At 41.5% G+C, this 20,916-nt stretch overlaps 1 protein-coding gene across 11 annotated transcripts in view; it reads left to right on the top strand.

Annotated features, from left to right (window-relative positions):
* The window catches only part of mrtfab (myocardin related transcription factor Ab), a 76,153-nt gene that overhangs the window by 33,187 nt on the left and 22,050 nt on the right, over positions 1–20,916 (top strand). For 6 of the 11 annotated variants that reach the window (XM_028567618.1, XM_028567623.1, XM_028567617.1 and 3 more), the window contains exons 1-2: positions 11,220–11,717; positions 18,217–18,282. In XM_028567618.1, coding sequence (XP_028423419.1) covers positions 11,582–11,717; positions 18,217–18,282 — 202 coding nt within the window. In that variant the 5' untranslated portion in view covers positions 11,220–11,581. Of the gene's footprint in view, positions 1–11,219; positions 11,718–18,216; positions 18,283–20,916 lie in introns of those variants that run through there. The other 5 variants (XM_028567620.1, XM_028567619.1, XM_028567621.1 and 2 more) reach the window with 1 other exon arrangement.

Raw genomic sequence — 20,916 nt, 5'->3', positions numbered from 1 at the left:
CACACACACACACACACACACACACACACACACAGTTCAGTATCAGAGAGATTCTCTCCTATTCAGGGAAAAAAAAACATCACTGCCCGCATGCTGTACACATGCTCTCACCCTCACTTCAACTTTGTAGTTGTTGTCTTTATTTCTCTTTTCTCTTCTTTTTAATTGGCTTCGGCCGGCTTTCTTTGCAGCCAGTCTACCCAGGAGTCTGTTGTTGTTGTAGGACTGAAATGGAAACCAGTCGTAAAGGAGAAAAGAAAGCTCTGTTTCCTCTCTGAGTGGGGCAGAAGTTTAGGGGCTTTGTTACAATACAAATGATTTTCAGATGTTCAAGTTACTCAACAGTCTGTTACAAAGCCGTCATCACTGGACAGGGAACAGCCCTCTCTGTTTTTCTTCTCTCTCAGCCTCTATTCCTCTCTGAAAATCTCCTTTTGCTGAACACGACCTCACCTCGCCTCCTCCTCCTCCTCCTCTTCCTCCTCCTCCTCCTCCTCCTCCTCCGTCCCTCTTTCAGTCCTTTCTGGTTTACAGGGAAGGTTTATGTTACCAGATGCCAACAGCTGCCAGCTGGCCTATGCCTCTCTTTTTCACTCAACAACAACGCTTTTCTCTCCTTCAACAGTATACAATTAGAGCATAGTTGGACTACTTTTTATTGACAAGGTGCAACACGGTGATGGGTGCTGCTGCAGACTGGTCAATGGCTACTCAACAAAGAACCTTTAACTATGTAGAAAGGTCTCTGTTACTTTGCCTCAGTACCTTCGTTCTTTACTCACAACCGTTACCAGTGTTCATATGGCTTTAAGTGTTCTGGGTGTGCACATGTGCTGTAAGCTCAGTTGTTATTGGTGTGCTTGTTTTTAGCTTCCTAAAACCGTACTATCCCTGTGAAGTTTCTCTTTAAAGTAGCGCTGTCAAACGATTAAAATATTTAATCGCATTAATGTCATAGTTAACTCGCAATTAATCACACACTTTTATCTAATCTAAATGCCCCTTGATTTCTTTTTATCCCTTTTATTTTTTTTCTCATTTTAACGACAAAACACACAGATCACTTTAGTCTTGTCAATGGAACCATTTGGCAACTTTTTAAAAGTAAACTTTCCATTCAGAATCTTATTGGCATCCATTTCCGCGTCTCGTGCTCGCCATCCAATCAAAACGTAACGTTAGCCTACTACTCTTTGGCCGGCTCGCAAGCCCAAACGAGTGTGTGTGGCGTGCCTGTTGTTTAGTTTCTGGTCTAGCTAGATCCAGTGTGGTGTTGTAGTTTTTCTAACGTTACTAGTTGTTGCAACAGCATGTGAAAAAAAACTACAAAGTAGGCCAAAAAGAATGTTACTCTCGTGATTAAAAAAATTTACCGGGTTAAAATGGGTTTTCGTTAACGCCGTTAATAACGCGTTTAACTCACAGCACTACTTTAAAGTAAAATAAAAACTCGATCTGCTTGGTCCAACACTACACGTGGTAGATGATAGATAAATGGAGTAAAATATTCAAACCCAAGATACCACACTATGGCCAAGACATCAGTATGAAATGGAAAAATGTGATATGTCTTGTACATAGTATCTTTGGGAAACATCTTGACTAGACTATACAAAAAAAGTTACATTTTTGTAATAATAGACAATAACTAACAGTTTTTCCTTTAGGATTTTATGAAGCAGTGGGGGCAGGTCTGTCCGAACAACAACCCCCACCAAATGTTTTACATATGAAACGGTACTGACACTTCACTGCAACACAATCAAATATATTTATTCACCTCTATTAACACACAATGAGGCATATTTTCAGTTGTGATTGAACTGTATTCTTTTGAGGGACTATAGGGCACTTAACAACTACAACAGGTCTACACTTAGAACGGACCCACCGCGGTGACGTTTTTGATGGAGCGGTTTGTTTAATAGTGGACTCAGAAGAAAGCGAACATTTTGACAATAAACTACATCAACACAACAGTATGTGGAGTTAAACTGGATGGGCCCAATAACCTCTGAATAGTTCTACTAAAAGGCAACCGCGACTACATTTTTTTATACAGCCCTATTGATTTTATGGTGGGCCACCACTATAAAATCAACATAGAGGAAACACTGACTAACAGTTTTATTACAATTTAGGTTTTATTTTCATGGCTTGGGTTATCACTTCTATTGGTTAAAACATTGTACTCACAAAAGCAATTGCTGCAATCTATAAACGGAGTGCTAAAAAAAGGTCCACCGTGCGGTCAGACGATCATATAGGAGTGCATGCATACTCACAGTTTTTCTGTACAATGTGGGATTATCAGCACGGCATTACACGTAAGATTATTTTGAGTTTTACCTCCCAACTAAAGTGGTAGCTAATCTGGCAAAACATCCATCTTATTTACAACCTGTCCCATTGTGCTTATTGGTAATTGGTAATTGAACTGCATTTATGAAGCGCTTCTCTACCTTACTGATGTGCGCTTTACAATTTGCCTCTCATTCACACATTCACACACCGATTGGATAGAATATAGTTTTCCTTAAATGACAGACTAAATCTCTAGACCCCGCACCACTACTAATGAGGTGCGTTTGAATATTCCTCCCAGTTTCTTTTTGCACTCTTAGCCATTGTACTATTTCCCCATCAGTCATTTTCACTGCATATTATGTGACTATTAATTCTAGAAGATATTGCAGTAGTTAATAAATCTGCACATAGCAAAGCAGAACTGTCGTTGAAGCAGATAGATATGGTAGCAGACCATTCTTTGTTAACTCTGACAGAATAAAACAAAAAGTTAAGTACAGCATTGGGTCAGCTAGGGATTATACATCTGATATCCCAGAAGGACTTGTACAGTTGCTTCATGTGCAAACGCATGCAGAGTTGGCTTAAAAGCTTCCAGTGGTGAGTTTGCCTCTTCCAGTACAAGCACAGAGTGAGTACAGTACAGTACAGTACAGTAAGTGATTAAGTGATGCTTGCTATACATTAGGGTTTTGTTCCAGATTCCAGATTCTTTCCCTATGATTACACACATGGCTGCCATGCCGCTACCAGTCTTCTCAGTGTGAGCGCCTCGGTTCAGATAGCATTAACTAGATACCTCAGGCTGTGTTTCTGTGCAGTTCAGTGGATCAACACTAAGAAGTCCCGGGCCAGATGTCAGTGTTGAGTCACGGCCAAATGCAAACAGTGCTGGTAAATTCCACAGAAGAGTGACTGTGGGGGAACCAGGAAGTAAAGGAAAAAACACCTTCTGTTTTCCCTGCTGGAATGTTAATGACTGGTCTGACCTGTGGCAGACTGGTGCATGGCCTGACTGGTTTCTCAACAGGTCAGGTTTTTGTTTGGTCCATGTATTTGGTGCATGCTTTATCCATCTGTCTTTTGGTAAACTTGCTTGTCAATAGAAGGTCACAAAAGTCAGGGCAACCTGGGAAAACACACAAGTGAGGAGTATTGCTGGGTGTATTGCCACTATGTTACCCAAGTTTCTGTACAGATAACAATACAATACCTAACGCCTTAGTTTGGGGAATATATATATATATATGTATATGTTTAACCCTGAACAGGATTGGTATGCAGACATTTTTATAGCATTTTGGCGCTATACATATCCTATAGCCCAGCCCTAGAATAAGGTAAAAGTTTCCTCATTTATATGAGTAAATATCTGGAAAGGAACAATTAAACATGCCTAAGATTTCAAACAAGTATTTGATGCCAACTCTGGATACTTGACACTTTCTGATTACAGGTGTTACTGCCACATGTTGGTCAGTACTGAGTGAAGAGAGTGAATATGTCATTTTTTCCCCCATTTCTTTTAAAACTGATGCCAAGGTACACAAACACTTTGCTCATTATTTAGACGTTTGCGATTTACCACCATATTGTAAGGGAGAGACTGGTTTCCAAAGTACATATTCATTGACTCTGCCAATGCAATAGACTGCCATGTGCAAATATATGTGTATTTATTTGTGTGGTTTACCTGAATCTGGCTTGTCTGGTCTTGTTTGTTGGTGGTGATTGGGGGAGGTTTGGGGAAAATACTAATTGTTGTGGGAAGGAAAATGGAATGTGGTAGGTAATTGTTTTGGGCAGGTCCTGCTGAAGAACACTCTGTGCCAAGAGGGTCATGGTGTTCCAAGACCAGGGTAGAAAATAAAAAACATTTAGGCTGTAGTAACTTTATAGCCTTAACTTCGGAAATTTTTGAAGATATAAAACTAACGTCAATTGAAGGTCATGATTTGCAGCTGCTTGGCTATCTCAATACCAAAACCCAGCACGATTAGATGCAATTTTACAATAAAATAACCAACCAATGTTTAAAGTTGTTAATGCCGCCGATGGTCCATACTATAATGACCGACTGGAAGCTGTGGGAGGGGGAGGGGGGGGTTCCCATTTATTTACACGTCCACAGGATGTCTTTGAGTCACTTTTTCGACAAGACCTTCATAGAGTCATTATATCCTGTCTGCTTGCCCAAAAAGCAGTGTTTTCTTTTCTTTTTTTATTCCCAGAAATGTTTTATTTATTTTAGTGACAGATAAAGAAAGACCAAAATAATGTCCAAGGCCGAATAGCTTCACTGGAATGTTGTTGAAGCCAGAACTATGACAGCTAATTTCTCTTGCTAAAGGTTAACATCCCTGCTAAATGTAATGGTTGTGACTAGAATCCTCCAGTGTTTCCCAGTGTAACTTATTTTCGACACGCTGTTGGATGCTGTCCTCCTTTCCTACTTTAATGCCTAACAAATCTATCTCTTTCTCTCCCTGACCCTGTCTTTCACTGGTTGAAGCCTGAAAATATTGTAAACAAATTAATAACATAACTAATTACACTGGTCGGACTGTTGAGCTCTGTTTCAGACTAGGGCTAACGATTTTTGAAAATAATCTAATTGCGTTTTTTTTTTTAACTATTGCGATTGCGATTCTTTTTTAAGCTCTTTGTCTTCTGTATTATTCAACAAAACTAGCAATACATAATTGTATAGTATGAACAACACAAGATTAGATAGATTAAACAAACTGTTCTTTCCTGGAGGCCAGGTCTGTATGTGATGATGAAATTAATTAGGTGATGCATGAATTTATATGAATGACATCTTTTATTTAACTACTTCAATCACAGTAGTATATTGAGCACTGACCAAGCCTGGTGTAAACAGTCATATTAAAGTCAGAAACAAATCACACTAAAGTGCAGATTGAAGAAATGTAAAAACAAATGTGGCTTTACCACACTTAGTAGTATTTAGATTATTTACAGTAATTATTATTTACATAGACATATGTAAACATGTGGATTGCACTTCTTAAACACTGTCTTTGAACTTTACTAGACAGTTAAATAAGTAAAAATATATACATCGGTGTATTTTCTTTTACAGCGCACACAGAGAGAAGCTGCCTCCAGCCCCTCCCTCCCCTCATGAAGTTGCGTGCCGTGTGCATGACAGCGTCAAAGACGCTGCACTTGCCTCAGAGAGGCTATCGTTACATTAGTAGTAGCATGCAAGTAGAGTTGCAACGATTCATCGATTAATCGGTTAGTTGTCAACTTTTAAATTAATCGCCAACTATTTTGATAATCGATTAGTCGGTTTGAGTAATTTTAAATGAATTGAGTAAAAATTCTTTGATACCAGCTTGTTAAATGTGAATATGTTCTAGTTTCTTCTCTCCTCTGTGACAGTAAACTGAATATCTTTGAGTTGTGGACAAAACAAGACATTTGAGGACGTCATCTTGGGTGTTTGGGAAACACTGATCCTCATTTTTCACCATTTCCTGACATTTTATAGACCAAACAACTAATCGATTAATCGAGAAAATAATCAACAGATTTATCGACTATGAAAATAATCGTTAGTTGCAGCCCTACATGCAAGTGTTGCGGTGGGATTAACTGTACTAATAAAACCGTTGAAACAACGCAGCCACGCTGCTGTGAAAGCTCCCCAAACGTCATTTATCAGTCTGGTTGTTACCCCTCTCCGCGGCAGTCTCCTCCACTCCATAACTTTATAACAGAGCTAACTGCTAACTGGAGCTAAACGCTAACTGGAGCTCACCGCTAATCAGAGCTAATCGTTGCTAACCGAGCCTTCAGTTCTGCGTGCCTGTATTCATTAACTGCATGTATGGACTGGAGACCGAATAAAACCCTTACAAGTTTTAAACTACAACTCAGAGTTGTTTGAATGACAGAAATTCAAATAATAACATTATTTATAATACGGTTATTTGATTCACAGCTGCTATATAGTGTTTTGACCTTGACAACCCAACTGCATTTTACCGCAAACTTGCAACTAGTTAACTTTCTAAAGCAGGCACAATAGCTTGTTTGCGAAGAGTCGGGTCGGTGATAGTGAATGTGTGATTGTGTAAAGGTGTTCACGAGATAAATACCAACCTTTCGTGAACTTGTGAATTTTGCCAGCCGTCTTCTCTCCTTGATGGAGACAGACGCTGTGTGCACAGTGGGCTTGATGGTGTTTTAAGCCCCCAACGTTTCCTTACAGGCAGCTTACCGTCACCTAAAACCCATAGACGGTATATATTAATGGACCGACAGATCCCGTTGGTCTGGACGGAGACCAGTGAAGGATATTAGAAGCACTTTTCCGGTGAGCGTTACTGCGCAGCCTCCAACTGAGAGAGACAACGTAAATGTGACGTGAGCAACCTGTCTGAAAGTTATAAGTCTTCTGGTAGCTGTGCCAAGAGAAATCTCAATCATTCCCAATCTTGCAGAGACGGAGAGCGTAGGTATATGTAAGGAGATATCATAGACACAGGCTAATTATTGCTAACTAAAATGCTAGTTAACATTAGCAATTAAACCTAAACAGCTAATGTAAGTCGAAACTGCCTGCAAGCTTCCCCTGTACTATACGGTAATTCCTCTACTGTGCGACAGTAAGTCGCGTGGTTATGACACAATCGTTAGCCTATTTTTACAAAAACGTCTGCTACGGAGCCATAACGTGAGATACAAGGTAATGGAGCTTTTTATACATTGTCGTGTTTCTTTAGAAATAAACAATGGATAAATGAAGTCTTTAAACGCTTAAGATGTAACGTTATTTGCTGTCAAAGTGACGCCAAAATGAATGGCAGTCAATGGGATGCTAACGGCGGGTGTGCGCTTGGTAGCATCAACATGGCGCCATAGGAGCTACGCTCTGTGGAGGCAGGCTTACCCCCTTGCTAAAACCTTAAACCTGCCTTAAACATAACCATTGCCGCGCTGCCTGGAAGGCGACGTTGGGGGCTAAAAACACCGAACTGTGTGTGTGTGTGTGAGAGTGACCGAGAGAGGGAGGAGAGCAGGGAAAGGAAATGCAGAAGAACGTGTTTTAAATAGCGTTTATGCGGACACCGGCCACACACGTCATTCATCAGAAGCTTTGGCTTTAAAAGCTTCAGACAACAATGCCCAAACAAAAGAATTGCTGAATGCTTAATATGTGGTGTCAAGATATAGGATTCTGGCTCAAACACATACCATTTTATCAGGCACCTGAAAACGCTAGCTGAGCATTGGCCATCTAACGTTAGCTTGCTTCTTGCTTTAGCTACGACCTACGGCCGGTTAACTTTGACTTTGCTAGATGTTATGAAAAGATGAATGAACTGGGGATTTAATGTTGTGTAATCATTTACTTCCTGCTGGCTGCCACCGCGTTAATAATTAATGTCCGCTGCCTACAGGTTACAGGTTTAATTCGGATCATATCGCTACAGTTTTATTAAGTTAACGTTACACTGGGTTTGAAAGTCTGGGGGATGTGTTGACTCACAGTAGTTTATAGGCTGTCAATGATGCAATGCACATTACACGGTTGTGCTATGTAAGTGAAAATTGTGTTCATTTTAGCATTATTTTCCTGATACCCTGAGTACCTCAATATTTGGTCTGTACTGAACTGTATGTTCATGTTACAAGGCAAAATACAGTAATTATCTTGAAAGTAAAGCATTACTGGTGTTTTTTGTAATATTGCAATAGCCTGTTTACACTGACTATATACCCAACAACTAATCAAAGCTGTTACTGTATGATAATAGGAGTCATAATAACATATTACATGCTTTAAATTCCTTTTATATATAACTATGCAGTGTTCTGAGCAGCCTGGATGAAACGCAGCAGGTGATAGAACACTCCTAACCACGAGAGACTTGACTTGGACTCAAGCTCAGAGACTTGAGACTTGACTTGGACTCAAGCTCAGAGACTTGTGAGCGTCTCTGACTGGTATACATTTTAAACATTGGCAACCCTCCTGGAAATCAGGCTTGTCATAGTTCATGGTCTTTGTGCTGTTTTTAGCCATGCTAGCGTCACTAGCTATGGCAGTGTTAGTCACTTGGTTCACGACTTTGGTTCCAGTGTTTCCCACACATTCATTTATTTGTGGCAGCTCGCCACACTATCAACATTTGCCACCACATATAGATTTTCTATTTTGGGGGCCCTCTTTCTCTCTCTCTCTCTCTTTCTCACAAACACATTGGGCGCTTTCAAAAAATATGGTAGTCACTTTGAGCGGCAGAGCACACTCTGGCACAGTGAAAGAAAAACTCTACTTTGCATTAAATGTTTTGTTTTTCCAACCTACTTCGGATGAAACCATCTGCGTTCCCATTGAAACCGCGCACCCCCGCAGTCAAACGCTGGGTCTAACCTGAGTAACGGCAGCAACAGCCCTATATTTATGTTTCAACAACGGTTTCAAGAGGATGAATAAACATGCTAATCATCAGCATGTTCAATCATTAAAAGCATGTAGCTCAAAGCCCAGCTGTGCCTATGTGCAGCCCCACAGAGCCGCTAGCATGGCTGTAGGCTCTAATAGTTCATAGTTACTTAGTCCTCCATCCACATCTAGTGCTAATTTAGGTGTAGTCAATTCACGAGAAAGAACATAACTGTACTTCCCACACACTGTGCCCACTAAGCCCTAAAACAATAAAAACTCCCCTGCAAACTGCTGCTTTACCCTGCCGTCGGTCGAAGGTTACAATGACAGTTATCAAACAACACAGACTTTATATGGGCGTCCTCTCATGATGTTTATATTTCCATTTAAATCAAGGCCCCGTGTGTTTTGTTATGTGGAAAGCACAGATTGAATCGCAGAATTAGAGTTGTAAAATTGCAGTTGCAAAAAACTAAAGTGAAAATTCAGGCTATTGTTCCATGAAGATGAAAACAGACATGTTTGGCATGCCGAGTGTCAGTTGTTGTGTGTGTGTGTGTGTGTGTGTGTGTGTGTGTGTGTGTGTGTGTGTGTGTGTGTGTGTGTGTGTGCGTGTGTGTGGCTGAGATTGGCTCAACCCACACGGCGACATCCTAATCCTTGTGTGTTGTTATCTCTTTGTTTCCTGCCCAGACTGTGAATCATAGCAGCAGGTGGACTTTACACATAACAGACAGTTATTGTAGATACCAGTCACCGTTTGTTCAAGGTGCTGTCTGTGTTTTCAGGTGCACTGTGTGTGTCACCTGTGTGATAGAGGTGTTCTGTACTGGTCAGCCATGATATCACACGGTGTGCTGAGTTTAGATATTTGATATAATACTCCTTTGTGTTGTTAATAGGTCGACCCCTCTCGGTTAGGGCTGCACAATATATAGTTTTTTATTATCATCGCAATATCATCTGGTGCAATATTCACATCGTGAATGGCTGCTACATATTGCTAAAGACACAGAGATTTTTTGAGTTAGTTGAAAGAAAATATCAGCTGAAAAATGTAATTGTCATTCTTTTTTAGCGGTGCCTTTTTATATTCAATTCAATGTTCAATTTCTTACAATAAACATTTTTGGAAATTATTTCCTTTCATTTGTTTTAAACTCCATAATCAATTTGTTGTATTATAGCAGAACACTGAGAGCAGCAGAACTGAGTAGACTTTAATATTTGTTTAGTTAGTGCAAGTAATATGTTATCGCGATATTCAACAACGTTATTGCATATATCGTGCAGCCCTACTCTCTGTGCTGTACGTTTAGTGAAATGAAAGGTATGAAAGCATTGTATCTCCCATTGTGTCATGTATCATAAAACATTGATTCAGCCTGGTGAAAGTGGCTTAAAAAGTTTGCGTGTGTATTTGCAGGCAGTGATGTGTGTGTGTGTGTGTGTGTGTGTGTGCGCCTCAGAGTAACCTTACCCTGCAAGCGCACAGGTGATACTAAGCTGAATATAGCCCCCTTATGGCCAGCTGGACTTGCTATTTAAAACAGAGTGGCGAGAGGAGGGAGGGGGTGCGGCCAGGGACAGGGTTTAACATCAGCATTCCGCAGGAGCCACAGACAGTTTGGTGGTGGGACTGGACCGCAAAAAAAAATCAGAGTTTTCCCGACAGGATTATTTAGGATGCATCAGCTTTGATTCTTCGGTCGCACCAGTCCAATAGGAGTCTCATTCCCTCTCAGAACATATTTCATGGAGTCCCTGTCTGAATGAGATACCTTTCCTCAAGGGCAGACTGTTCAGGAAAAAAAAAACATCTCAGAATTGCAATAGTGATTGGGTATCAGTCAATCACTCTAAAAGTGTGAGAGAGAGAGAGAGAGAGAGCGAGAGAGATAGATTCATCCCAGTATCCAATTTACCCAAGTATCTTTGACAAAGGTCGATTATGTCGGATGAGGTCATCACTGACAACAGTTACTGCTGTTTACACACATCCAATAAAAACGGTTTATAAATAAATGAGTCACCATTTTCGAAAGCAAAACTAATGTAATCTAGAAAGTGTTCAAGAACAGATTGTCTCCTTGATAATGCTGTGATTATGTTATCTGTATGCTATGTTTGTGTGCATGTGTTTGACAGGGAGGAGTTAGCATGTGGCTGCCATAACAGTGAATGAGCAGGAGAACTTTAGAGAGAGAGAGAGTTAGAGAGAGAGAAAGAGAGAGAGAGATCCAGGAGGAGCTACAACCAGAGCAGTCTCTCTGGGCAATCTGTCTGCTAAGCTCCCTCTCGCCTCTTTTCTGCCGCCACTGGCCTGTTTTCAGTTTCCCTTCCCTCCGCTCCCTTGTTCTTTTCATCCACGACTCGCCCTGTGGATCCCCCCGCCCCCCCGCCCCCGTCTCTCTGGGAAACCTTTGCAGAGCAGCGCTGTCGTGACTTGCCGGTTGCCACTGCAAGGGAAGGAGAGAGCAGGAGGAAGAAGAGAAAGAGAAAGAGAAAGAAAGAGAGACAGACTAATCGATTTCTCTGACACAGAAGAGAGAGAGAGAGGCGCTTGGAGAGAAGAGGAGAGGCAGTAGCAGCATTTTTCCTTCACGTTTTGATTTAAAAGGAGATTTTCTTTGACTTGTCATGGGGGTCTTCCGAAGCATTTGATTCCTGTCCTTCCCTTGGAAAGGGGACAGCTAATTGAAGGGACAGCTGTTGCAGTTTGGACACATCAAGGACTCTTCTTTCCTCCCCTCTTCAGCCAAAACTGCCAACATTTGAGATTTGAGGAGGAGGACCGCTTTTGAATGAGGAGTTTAATGTTAACCAAATAATTTATCTCCATTCTGAATGATAATGCTGGACACCAACCATTGCCTGTCCTTTGAGCCCTCCCCCCCGGGCTCTCCCCTAATGGGAGAAGACATGGAGAAGGCAGTACTGATGATGGATCATGACAGACTTGTCTATCACAGCCTGAAAGAAGGTGGGCGATCTGGAGCTGCACATAGTCAGTAGAGACACAGGATAGCTGATGTGATTTGTGTGTATGTGATTCAGTCTGCAAGTTCATACCAGGACTGTATGGCTTCACTTTAATAGTTAATGGGGCTTTTCTAAAGATAAGAGATTTGGATGACTTGCGTAAGAAGGAAGGAAGCAGAAGTGGATTCTGTTGTCTCTGATAAACCTATTCAATAGAAAGACAGACTTGACCACTATGTCATGTTAAGGAAGTGTGGGCGACCACGGGTGTAAATGACTGAGCATGTGAAGTCACATCACACATTACTTCAGTCTTAAAGTGCTCATATTATGCTTTTTGGCGTTTTCTCTTTCCTTTATTGTGTTACATATCTTTTTTTGTGCATGTTATAATTTTACAAAGTGAAAAAGCCCAAAGTCCACCCCAAAGGGACTTACCGTCTCCAACAGAAAACACTGTTCACAAACTGCTCCAAACAGCTCTATCTTCAGAGACGAAGTGCGTCACTTTGTAACACGTTATAATGCTTGCCTAGCTGCTAGCATGGCACTCCCTCATACTCTGCTTCTGACTGGCTAGTAGTCCTTACCTAGGTACTGCGCATGTGCGAGTCCCAACAAAGATGGGACAGAAGTGAGATGTCTCACTCTGTAGCTAAAACCGAGAGCTCAACACACAGGGTGAAAAGAGGAGCTACAGCAATGTGTAGTACAACAAAAATATGGCGTTTTTTTTTTTTTTTAATTAAACCATATAAACCTATTCTGATATAATCTCTAAATACAATTATGAACCTGAAAATGAGCATAATGTGAGCACTTTAAAGGTGCCCTGTGGAGTTTAGTTGTAAAGAAACAAATTAATGTTTACGCACCAAAACTCGTTGGGTGTATCCTGGAGACCGAAAATACCTGTTGAATGCATTTGTAAAACCAATTTTTATTTTATATTGAATCCTCCATTTTGCGCCCAGCTTTACGTGCATGCGGTCTTCTTCTTCCCTGCTTTTGCTGGCAAAGAAAGAAGTCTAACCGTTTGTCTTAGTTTGCCACGTATCTTAAAATGTGCAAATTCTTGTAAACCTAGCTGCTGGCTGAGTAAATCCACATGGCTAGTTATTACGCATGTCAGTGATGTCATCGGACCTTCCCAGCACAACAACATCCACCACTGCGACTTGATGAAGTTAATCAGCTGATTAATGGGCGATAGCAGAGGTAAAAGCCTGTGTCGCGCCAGTACAGTTTGAAAGGGCAATGGCCAATGGTGTAACTTAATCACTCAGTCACAGAGCGACAGAGGGACAGAGTTTTGAGGTTGTAGTGCTGGTCCTACGGTCCAGCCAAAAAGGTGGAAGGAATTTTGATTGTACCATTAAAAAACAGCATGTTACAGTGTCACTGCATATATGACAACCCCAGCTGTCAGTTATTGTTCCAGGTGCTTTTTGCTAACCACTAACCTTTGCTAAATTCTTCAAATTAGGCACTCATCATGTCCAGAGTAAGTGTAAGTGACAGGAATTGCATAAAGCAATGGGTATTTGACTCGTCCTTCTTGAACTTTAAGATAATTAGTATTCACTCCAACCCCTCTTGTTGTCATCTGGCTCCCAGCACAGTGCAGCAGTGCGAAGGCCGTGGAAGTGACTCTGAGGTGTGAATGGCCTTAACCTTGTATTGTTTCTGCCCTCTTGCCTCTTTCCTCTCTCACTGATGTGTGAAACATTTGCAGTGGTCAGGTGCTTCGCTCATCTCTCTGTTCAACAGATGCAGTCGAACACAGCTACTGTGCAAATGGTGAGCTCATGCAGGAGCCTTTTAAACAGGCTTTCCAAATAGAACATTTCCAACGCCAGTGCCAGGCGCAGTGTCTGCGCACAGCGTCTGTGGGACTTGTGTTTGTTAGCTGAGTGTGTGGCATTGTGATCATGTACGTTTCCTTCCTCATGTGTTCAGTATTTCACCCTGTGTGGACACAGAGCGTTCTGCCTTCATGTGTGTTGCTAATGCCAGTGTGTGTGTGTAGGCTTTACTGTGTCAAGCCTGGGGGTCTTTGGGGACGGTGACGAACTCGGACATGTTTAAACAGATCTCATGACGAATAAGCAGGATTAGCCTACTTGGCCACTAAGAACTTGGCTCTACCTCGCTGACCTCTTCTTCTCCCTCTCCGATGCCTCTTGAACCTTACACCTAACCCTTGGCTGCTTCTTTCCCCACTACTATTACATTGTCAAAGGTCTTGTTCAAAAGTGGACAGTGACCTCTGTGTCAGCATATGCACACAGAATTCCCTAACGTCCGTGTTTTACTACTTTAGTTCTGGACAATATTATTTTATTTCCTCAACCACAGCAGATTTTTGCTGTGTAATAAGACATGGTTTGTAGCTGCAAGACTGCTGTGTTCAAATGCTGAACTTGATTACCTCATCTAATCAACATAAACTTTATCAGCTGAAGATTGGATCTTTGGTTGTGTATTTTTTGTATTTATCAGGTTAAAAAATATGAAAGGTAGTCTCACATTGCCAGACATATGTAGACAGACAGGAGAAACAAAACGCTCTGGCTTGTTTGTATTTCTATCAGAAAAGTCTAGAAGAGGCGCACGATTAAATCATTTGGTAACACTTTACATAATTGTGACATGACACTGTCATAACTATGACATGACCCTGTCATGAACATGTCATAAACGTTATAAACAAGTCATAAACGTTTAGACTTCTGTCATTAAGTGTCATTCAGTTTTTGTCATGACAAGTTGACATTGTTTGGGTTATCTTGATTATGACAAGTTGACATAAATCAAAGTGACCTTACCAGAGGATGTCTCCTGACAACTTGACATAATGTCATCCTGTTTAATGTCAAGTTGTCTTAATAAGGACACTCCAAAGAAATTTAATGTCAAGTTGTCATGACAAATACATCTTCTGGTAATGTCATCCTGGTTAATGTCAAGTTGTCATTACAAAGACATCCTCTGGTAATGTCATCCTGGTTAATGTCAAGTTGTCATTACAAAGACATCCCAAACAAATTGAATGTCAAGTTGTCATAATCAAGGCAACCCAAACAATGTCAACTTGTCATGACAAAAACTGAATGACACTTAATGACAGAAGTCATAAAGGTTTATGACTTGTTTATAACGTTTCTGACATGTTCATGACAGTGTCATGTCATAGTTATGACTGTCTCATGTCACGATTATGTCGATACCTTCAAGTAAAGTGTTACCAATCGGGTAATCCCCATTCAAGTTAGCAGAGTGCTAAACGGGAAGTAGCTGGCTTGGCTGGGGAAGTTCTCTAGTGCACCTGCTCTGAGGGCCCTGTAGTGTGGAAGCATGCGCCGCTGAGCAACTCTCATAGGAATGAAGGGCGCTCCGCCTTGAACGCTGTATCCAGGTTTTATTATACATCAATGGCCCATGCAAAATAAATAGCGGAGGGAGTCTCTCAGGCTTTATATCAGCAATGCACATCCGTATGCTGGTTATGGCGTATAATTTGCTTGCTTTTCTTTGTTATGTAAATTTTTTTTCCTACTTTTTTGCTTTTTCACCATTGTTCCCCCCCCCCTGCTTCATCTAAAAACTGTAAATGCTTTCCCAGTGTTTCTTCCTCTGTGTTCCTTGGCTCTAACTTTAACTTTTAAGTGCAGAGGCCAGTTTTGGCTGTGGCCTAGTATCCCAATAAAACTGCCCTGCCCTTTCATCCTTTTGGCCCTCAAACCTGGTTTACATAAGGGCATTGTCAAATTGAACTCATTTTTTCGAACACCAATCCACACTGACGTTTCTTCAACGTTTAAGAAATCAGATAACTGCAGATAGATGACAATAGCTAGGTGCCTCAACTGCGCATGTAAACACAATCACTATCAGTACAAAAGTTGTCATTTACACTTCTAACCCCAATGCAGAACTTATGGTTATGATTCCTGTACTAACAACTCTGGCCTTCATATGTTATTTGTAGATAATTTTGTATGATTTGGTTTTCTCACATCAGCCTACAGTTGTAACACCACTGCAGCATTTCACACTTAGCACCTTCGCTGGAGTGTATGAGGTGTCGCTGGGAAACTTAAGTCTTTTTCAAACCACTAAGAAAATGATGGCCGATGCTTTATCATTTTTAAGTCTTTTTTTTATTTTTATAAACTAACGTCTCTTTACTTTGTAATTCAGTTGGTTGACAGACTGGTGATAACAGCCATTCCCAGCCACTATGGCCACTGGGCTAAACAGCTTATGCAAGGACTTCCAGTTCACTTACTGCCAGAGATGAGGCATAAAGAGAGGAATGAGAAAAAGAGTGCTGGAGAGAATAAATAAGTTAACTTGAGTGTCCTGTCTGTGTGAAAGAATATAAGGAGGGAAGCATGGAGATGTGGGGCTGGGATAGAGGGAAGTGTAAGATTCTCTTTCCCAGAATAAACCTCTTCCCTGGAAGTGCCAAGTGGCTTGGCATCTTATCCTGCACTCTGCCATGGCTGTGTGTGTGTGTGTGTGTGTGTGTGTGTGTGTGTGTGTGTGTGTGTGTGTGTTCGTGTGTGTGTGTGTTCGTGTGTGTGTGTGTTCGTGTGTGTGTGTGTGTGTTCGTTCAGGCAACACGTGAGTCTCTTTAAGTGTTTGTCCGTGTGCATGGCGCTGTGGGAAAAGGAATCTCTCAGCTGCTGGTGCAATATATACATGAACTTGCCCGGCTATGTTTAGGTCTCTGTGTTTACGTCGCTGAATGTGAATTGACATGTTATTGCTTCCAGAGGTGAGTCTCTAGTGCTAGCCTGATCCCTCACGATTTAGAGCACGCACACTTGTAAATCTAACAAAGGGGAGCTGAGATCACTAGAGAGGATTTAGAGCCAAGGAATGACATTTAGGTGCACAGGCTCTGACGTAAATTTCTGGAACTCGCAGTGTTTCTGTCCAGGCCTGGATTGTTTGTCATAACAGAGGGCTAACACAGCAGCAGCTACGCAGGACGGCTAGCTAGCCCGCCAGCACCGATGATGTCACTTGTTAGTGGGAAGGAACAGGTGCTGCTCGTGTAGCAGACACAACCCCAACCCAGAAATGCTCGGGAAGCTTCAATGGCGTGTTACACTTCACACACACATGCGTGTGCACACACACACACACACACACACACACACACACACACACACACCTTCAACAGGGACAGCTGGTACATATAAAACAAGAGTCTCAGCTCAGTGGAGCTGAGCTGAATGTCTGTGTCGGTGAAAATAGCGTTTAGTGTCATAAAAACTTTCCTTCCTCTGATTTTTATTAAACACTGTGAAGTTAAAACCAAGAAACAGTAAGTGTATCACATCTTCTTTTTGTAAATGGAAACAAGCTGTTGCCAGGAAGCACAGGGGGAAGTATAGTGCCATATTAGTTTCTTAACAACCTTAAGAAAACCCATCATACCACAAGTGTCTGCAATGACCCTGTAGCTGTTCTGTACTGCCTTAGCGGTGATGTGTTTGTAGTTGGTTAGTTGTCTGTGTGACTGGCTGGAAGGTCACTTCCCTAAATTACTTCTTACTGTGTTGCAAAGAATCTGATACTGCAGCAAACGATGAAATACAATGCACTTGCATGATCCTGCAGCTGTCCATATTTGAATTGTCATCTTGCCCTGGTCTAACTTGGTTTATAATTTAACAACAAGCTATGCTCATGAGGCTAGAATGAGCATTCAGCCCATGAGTCCATTCGCTCAATAAGTTTGACTTTACCAAGATGAGAACGACTGGACTACACAATGCACGACAACTGGAACTTTGTGTATGCAGAAAGGTCAAACACGGTCCTATTCGTTTTGTCCAGCGCTATGTTCCTTACAACTCTTTCACGCGGCCTCTGCGTTATGTAACAAGCGCTTCCTGTTTTAAAATGACGGTGCAATCAGCCCATATGCGCTATTCATTTTACCACTCTCTAATCGAGGCTGGTCTTGTTTCAGTCTGCATTCTAACTGTTCCTTTTCCCTTCCTGTAATGGTTTCTCTCACCCTTTTTGCTGTGCTTGCTCTATCTATCTTACACATTCTTCTAGTGATTACTCTTTTTTATTTTATTTTTTTTTTTTATTTATCTGTACAGAAAAAAAAAAAAAGGTCCAGAAACAGGAAGTGTGTAGTATGCTGATCACACCCTCCTTGTACCCACCTCCTCTGTCTGTTAGCTTAAAAAAAAAGAAAAGAATAGCACGGAAGTAGGGTGAACTGGGAGGATGAATTGGGTGCCAGAGAGTGCAGGTCCTCTTCATGTCAATTCAAATGCATATGGGTTCCTGTGCGTGGTTATTTATGTAAACGTGGCAGATGGACTGCTGATTAGGGGACAATAACAGACAATAAGGAAGCTTCAGGGGCTCAGAGCTCCATCGCTGCAGTTTCTTATTCTCACCGGGCCGTCACTGACTTTCTCTTCTTCTCCTTCCCCCCCCCCCTCACCTCTGCTGTCTCCATGCAGTCCTCCAGCTTAAACTCCAGCAGAGACGTACACGAGAGGAACTGGTCAGCCAAGGGATCATGCCACGTAAGTCTCAGTCTCTGAATTCAAATGAACTGTATTCTGCAAACTTGTTTCATCGATGTGGGTAGTTCCCTTTTAACATGTACATACATATGGTAGATTGTTACATCTACAGGGATGCGCAGGGACTCAATCTCACCTAAAGATGTAGTGTTGTAGTATGCAGAGTAGTAATGTAGTTTCTGTTTTAGCGCATGGAAGTTCTCAGTATTATGATGCCTAATAGAAACTTCGGGTGACAACTAGGGCAGTGTGCCTGTGCCTTTTGAGCTTAGGTCAAAATGTTAACTCTTTCTTGGTGTTACAGCATCAGACATATAAGACCCTGGCAGAGAGATTAATTAGGTTGTTACATAATACTCACGCTGAGCTATATGTGTATGGCCAGTTGAGTCACAAGCTAAATGCGATATCTGATTATCCTCCTATACAGGATATGTTTAGATGTTGTAAACGTAGATGTGTTTCTGTGTGTATTTGATTTCAAAATATCTTTAGGTAACACAACATTCTGACATTTCTTTCGCCTGTTTTTTGCTGAAAATGTCAGCCCTCATCTGTATGTGTTAACGGTATGAGTGTGTGCCTTCTGCATGTTACATATTTGGAGGTGTCTTTGCACCACTTTGTGTGTTATCAAATAGGGCAGCTTCCTCTTCTTTTGTATCCACTTCCGGTTTCACAGTTCCGCACATCACAAAAGGCAGATATATGTTTTTCTGTTTTCCTTTTGTTTCAGTGTAGAATGTAGCTATGGGCAGTAAGTACCAGGCCTGTTTTCCCTTTTGATTGAGCCTCATACAGTATATAGAGTATGGTAGTTTTACCCGGGAAGGTGACTGCCAGGCCCCGTCCAGACAGAGTAACTAAAGATGCACTGAATATTCTAGGTTAATTTCAAGAAGGGAAGATGGAGTCATTTGTCCAAAAGTATTTAGTGTTTAGTCATTTTTGTCATTTTTTTCTAGATCCCTTGTCACTCAGTGGGGTGACACGTGAAGAAACCAAAACATGCTGCGTGTCCCTAAAAGTTGGGATTATTTCCAGCTGTTGCATACTATATCTGTTGGTCTGGGTAATTTACCCGCTGGCTGAATTAGTTTGCTTATCAGTCCACTAACAATGCACTTAACCTGGCTCTGTTTGCATTAAAAGCATGGACTAGGCATGAAAGAATGCACTAGAGTGGACACTCAGACCAGCTACTTGTTTAAGTGGGCAGCATGGAGTCTCACATTCAACCATTTAGAGATAGATAGATAGATAGATAGATAGATAGATAGATAGATAGATATTGATCCCAAAAATGGGAAATTACAGTGTTACAGCAGCAAAATATCAGTCACACAGCACAGAATATACATGAAATAATAATACGATAAAATACAAGAACAAATATTTAAAATATATACAAGTTGGGAATACAAAATGTACAACTTCTTAATGATAAAGATGTAGAATGTAGATAAACCTATTGTGCAAGTTGCACTTAGTGCAGATGTGATGTCTGGTGATGAGGTGTTAAAAAGTTGTATTGCCTATGGTAGGAATGATTTCTTGTAGCAGTCTGTGCGACAACGAAGCTGTCGGAGCCTCTTAGAGAAGGTGCTCGTCTGTTGGACCAGTGGGGGGGGTGGTGGAGAGGGTGGTCGGGGTTATCCATGATAGATAACAGTTTGTTCACTGACCTCCTCTCCACCACAGCTTCAAATGTCTCCACTTCAAATGGAGCCAGCCTTCCTGATCACTTTGTTCATTCATTTAGCAGTTACGGTAAATCTGTCTGTTTCCTCCTCATGCAACAGGCCTCATGTTGAATTGGGATCAGCATGTACTGGAGGAATAGTTTACTCTCATGCTACTCTTCTGTGGAGATACAAAGAGACAATAATACATAAAAGAGCGGCAAGGGAAGGAACGGGTTTATAAGAGATTCATCAAAGATTGTGTTTGCTCTCAAGGAGATGTTTTCCTCGAACATAGGATTTTTCAAACAGCCCTTATTTTGACTGTTGCCTCGAGACATAGCAAGGTAGAGCAAAGTCTGTTCAGCTGTCAAAGCCCCCTGTTGAATTATAGGACAGTGAAGATCATTTGAACTGCTAAAGAGCAAGCAGGGTGATCATCATTTATCGACTTGTGGAATCAGTAGACTGTGGATACCATGAATTGTCCAAATTGTAATGTGTATATCAATAATGGTAAGATATTTCAACCACGTTGTCCAGCTGCAGAGCAGTTGAAATGATGGGAAACTGATGAAGGGTCCTCACACTGGTTTTGCAACTGTAGGTGGTGTTAATGAGTAACTTTCCAGCCTTCCTCTCTCAGTAACCACAGGGTTGTTAGCCTTGACCTCCCACCTGCTGCGGTGATGCTCCTACGTTGCTGTTGGTGCAATGTGTCAATATCAACTATCTAAGTGTGAAGCGGGGTGTTTCTGGACAAGAGAATACAACCTAGAGCTAGAAGGGCACTTAGAGAGTGCAGACCTCTGCCAAGGCCTAATGCCTTATCTCGCAACGTTAACAAAAGTGACAAATAATTTTTGTCTCTGCCCCGTGATAAGGATCCGCTACAAAATGTTAATGGCTTCTTCCTTGGTGCATGCTTCACCCTTCCACCAAGTTTCGTGAA

The sequence above is a fragment of the Perca flavescens genome, chromosome 21 (genome assembly GCF_004354835.1).
Source record: "Perca flavescens isolate YP-PL-M2 chromosome 21, PFLA_1.0, whole genome shotgun sequence".
Taxonomy (NCBI): Eukaryota; Metazoa; Chordata; class Actinopteri; order Perciformes; family Percidae; genus Perca; species Perca flavescens.
This window is presented reverse-complemented; position numbering and strand designations above follow the sequence as displayed.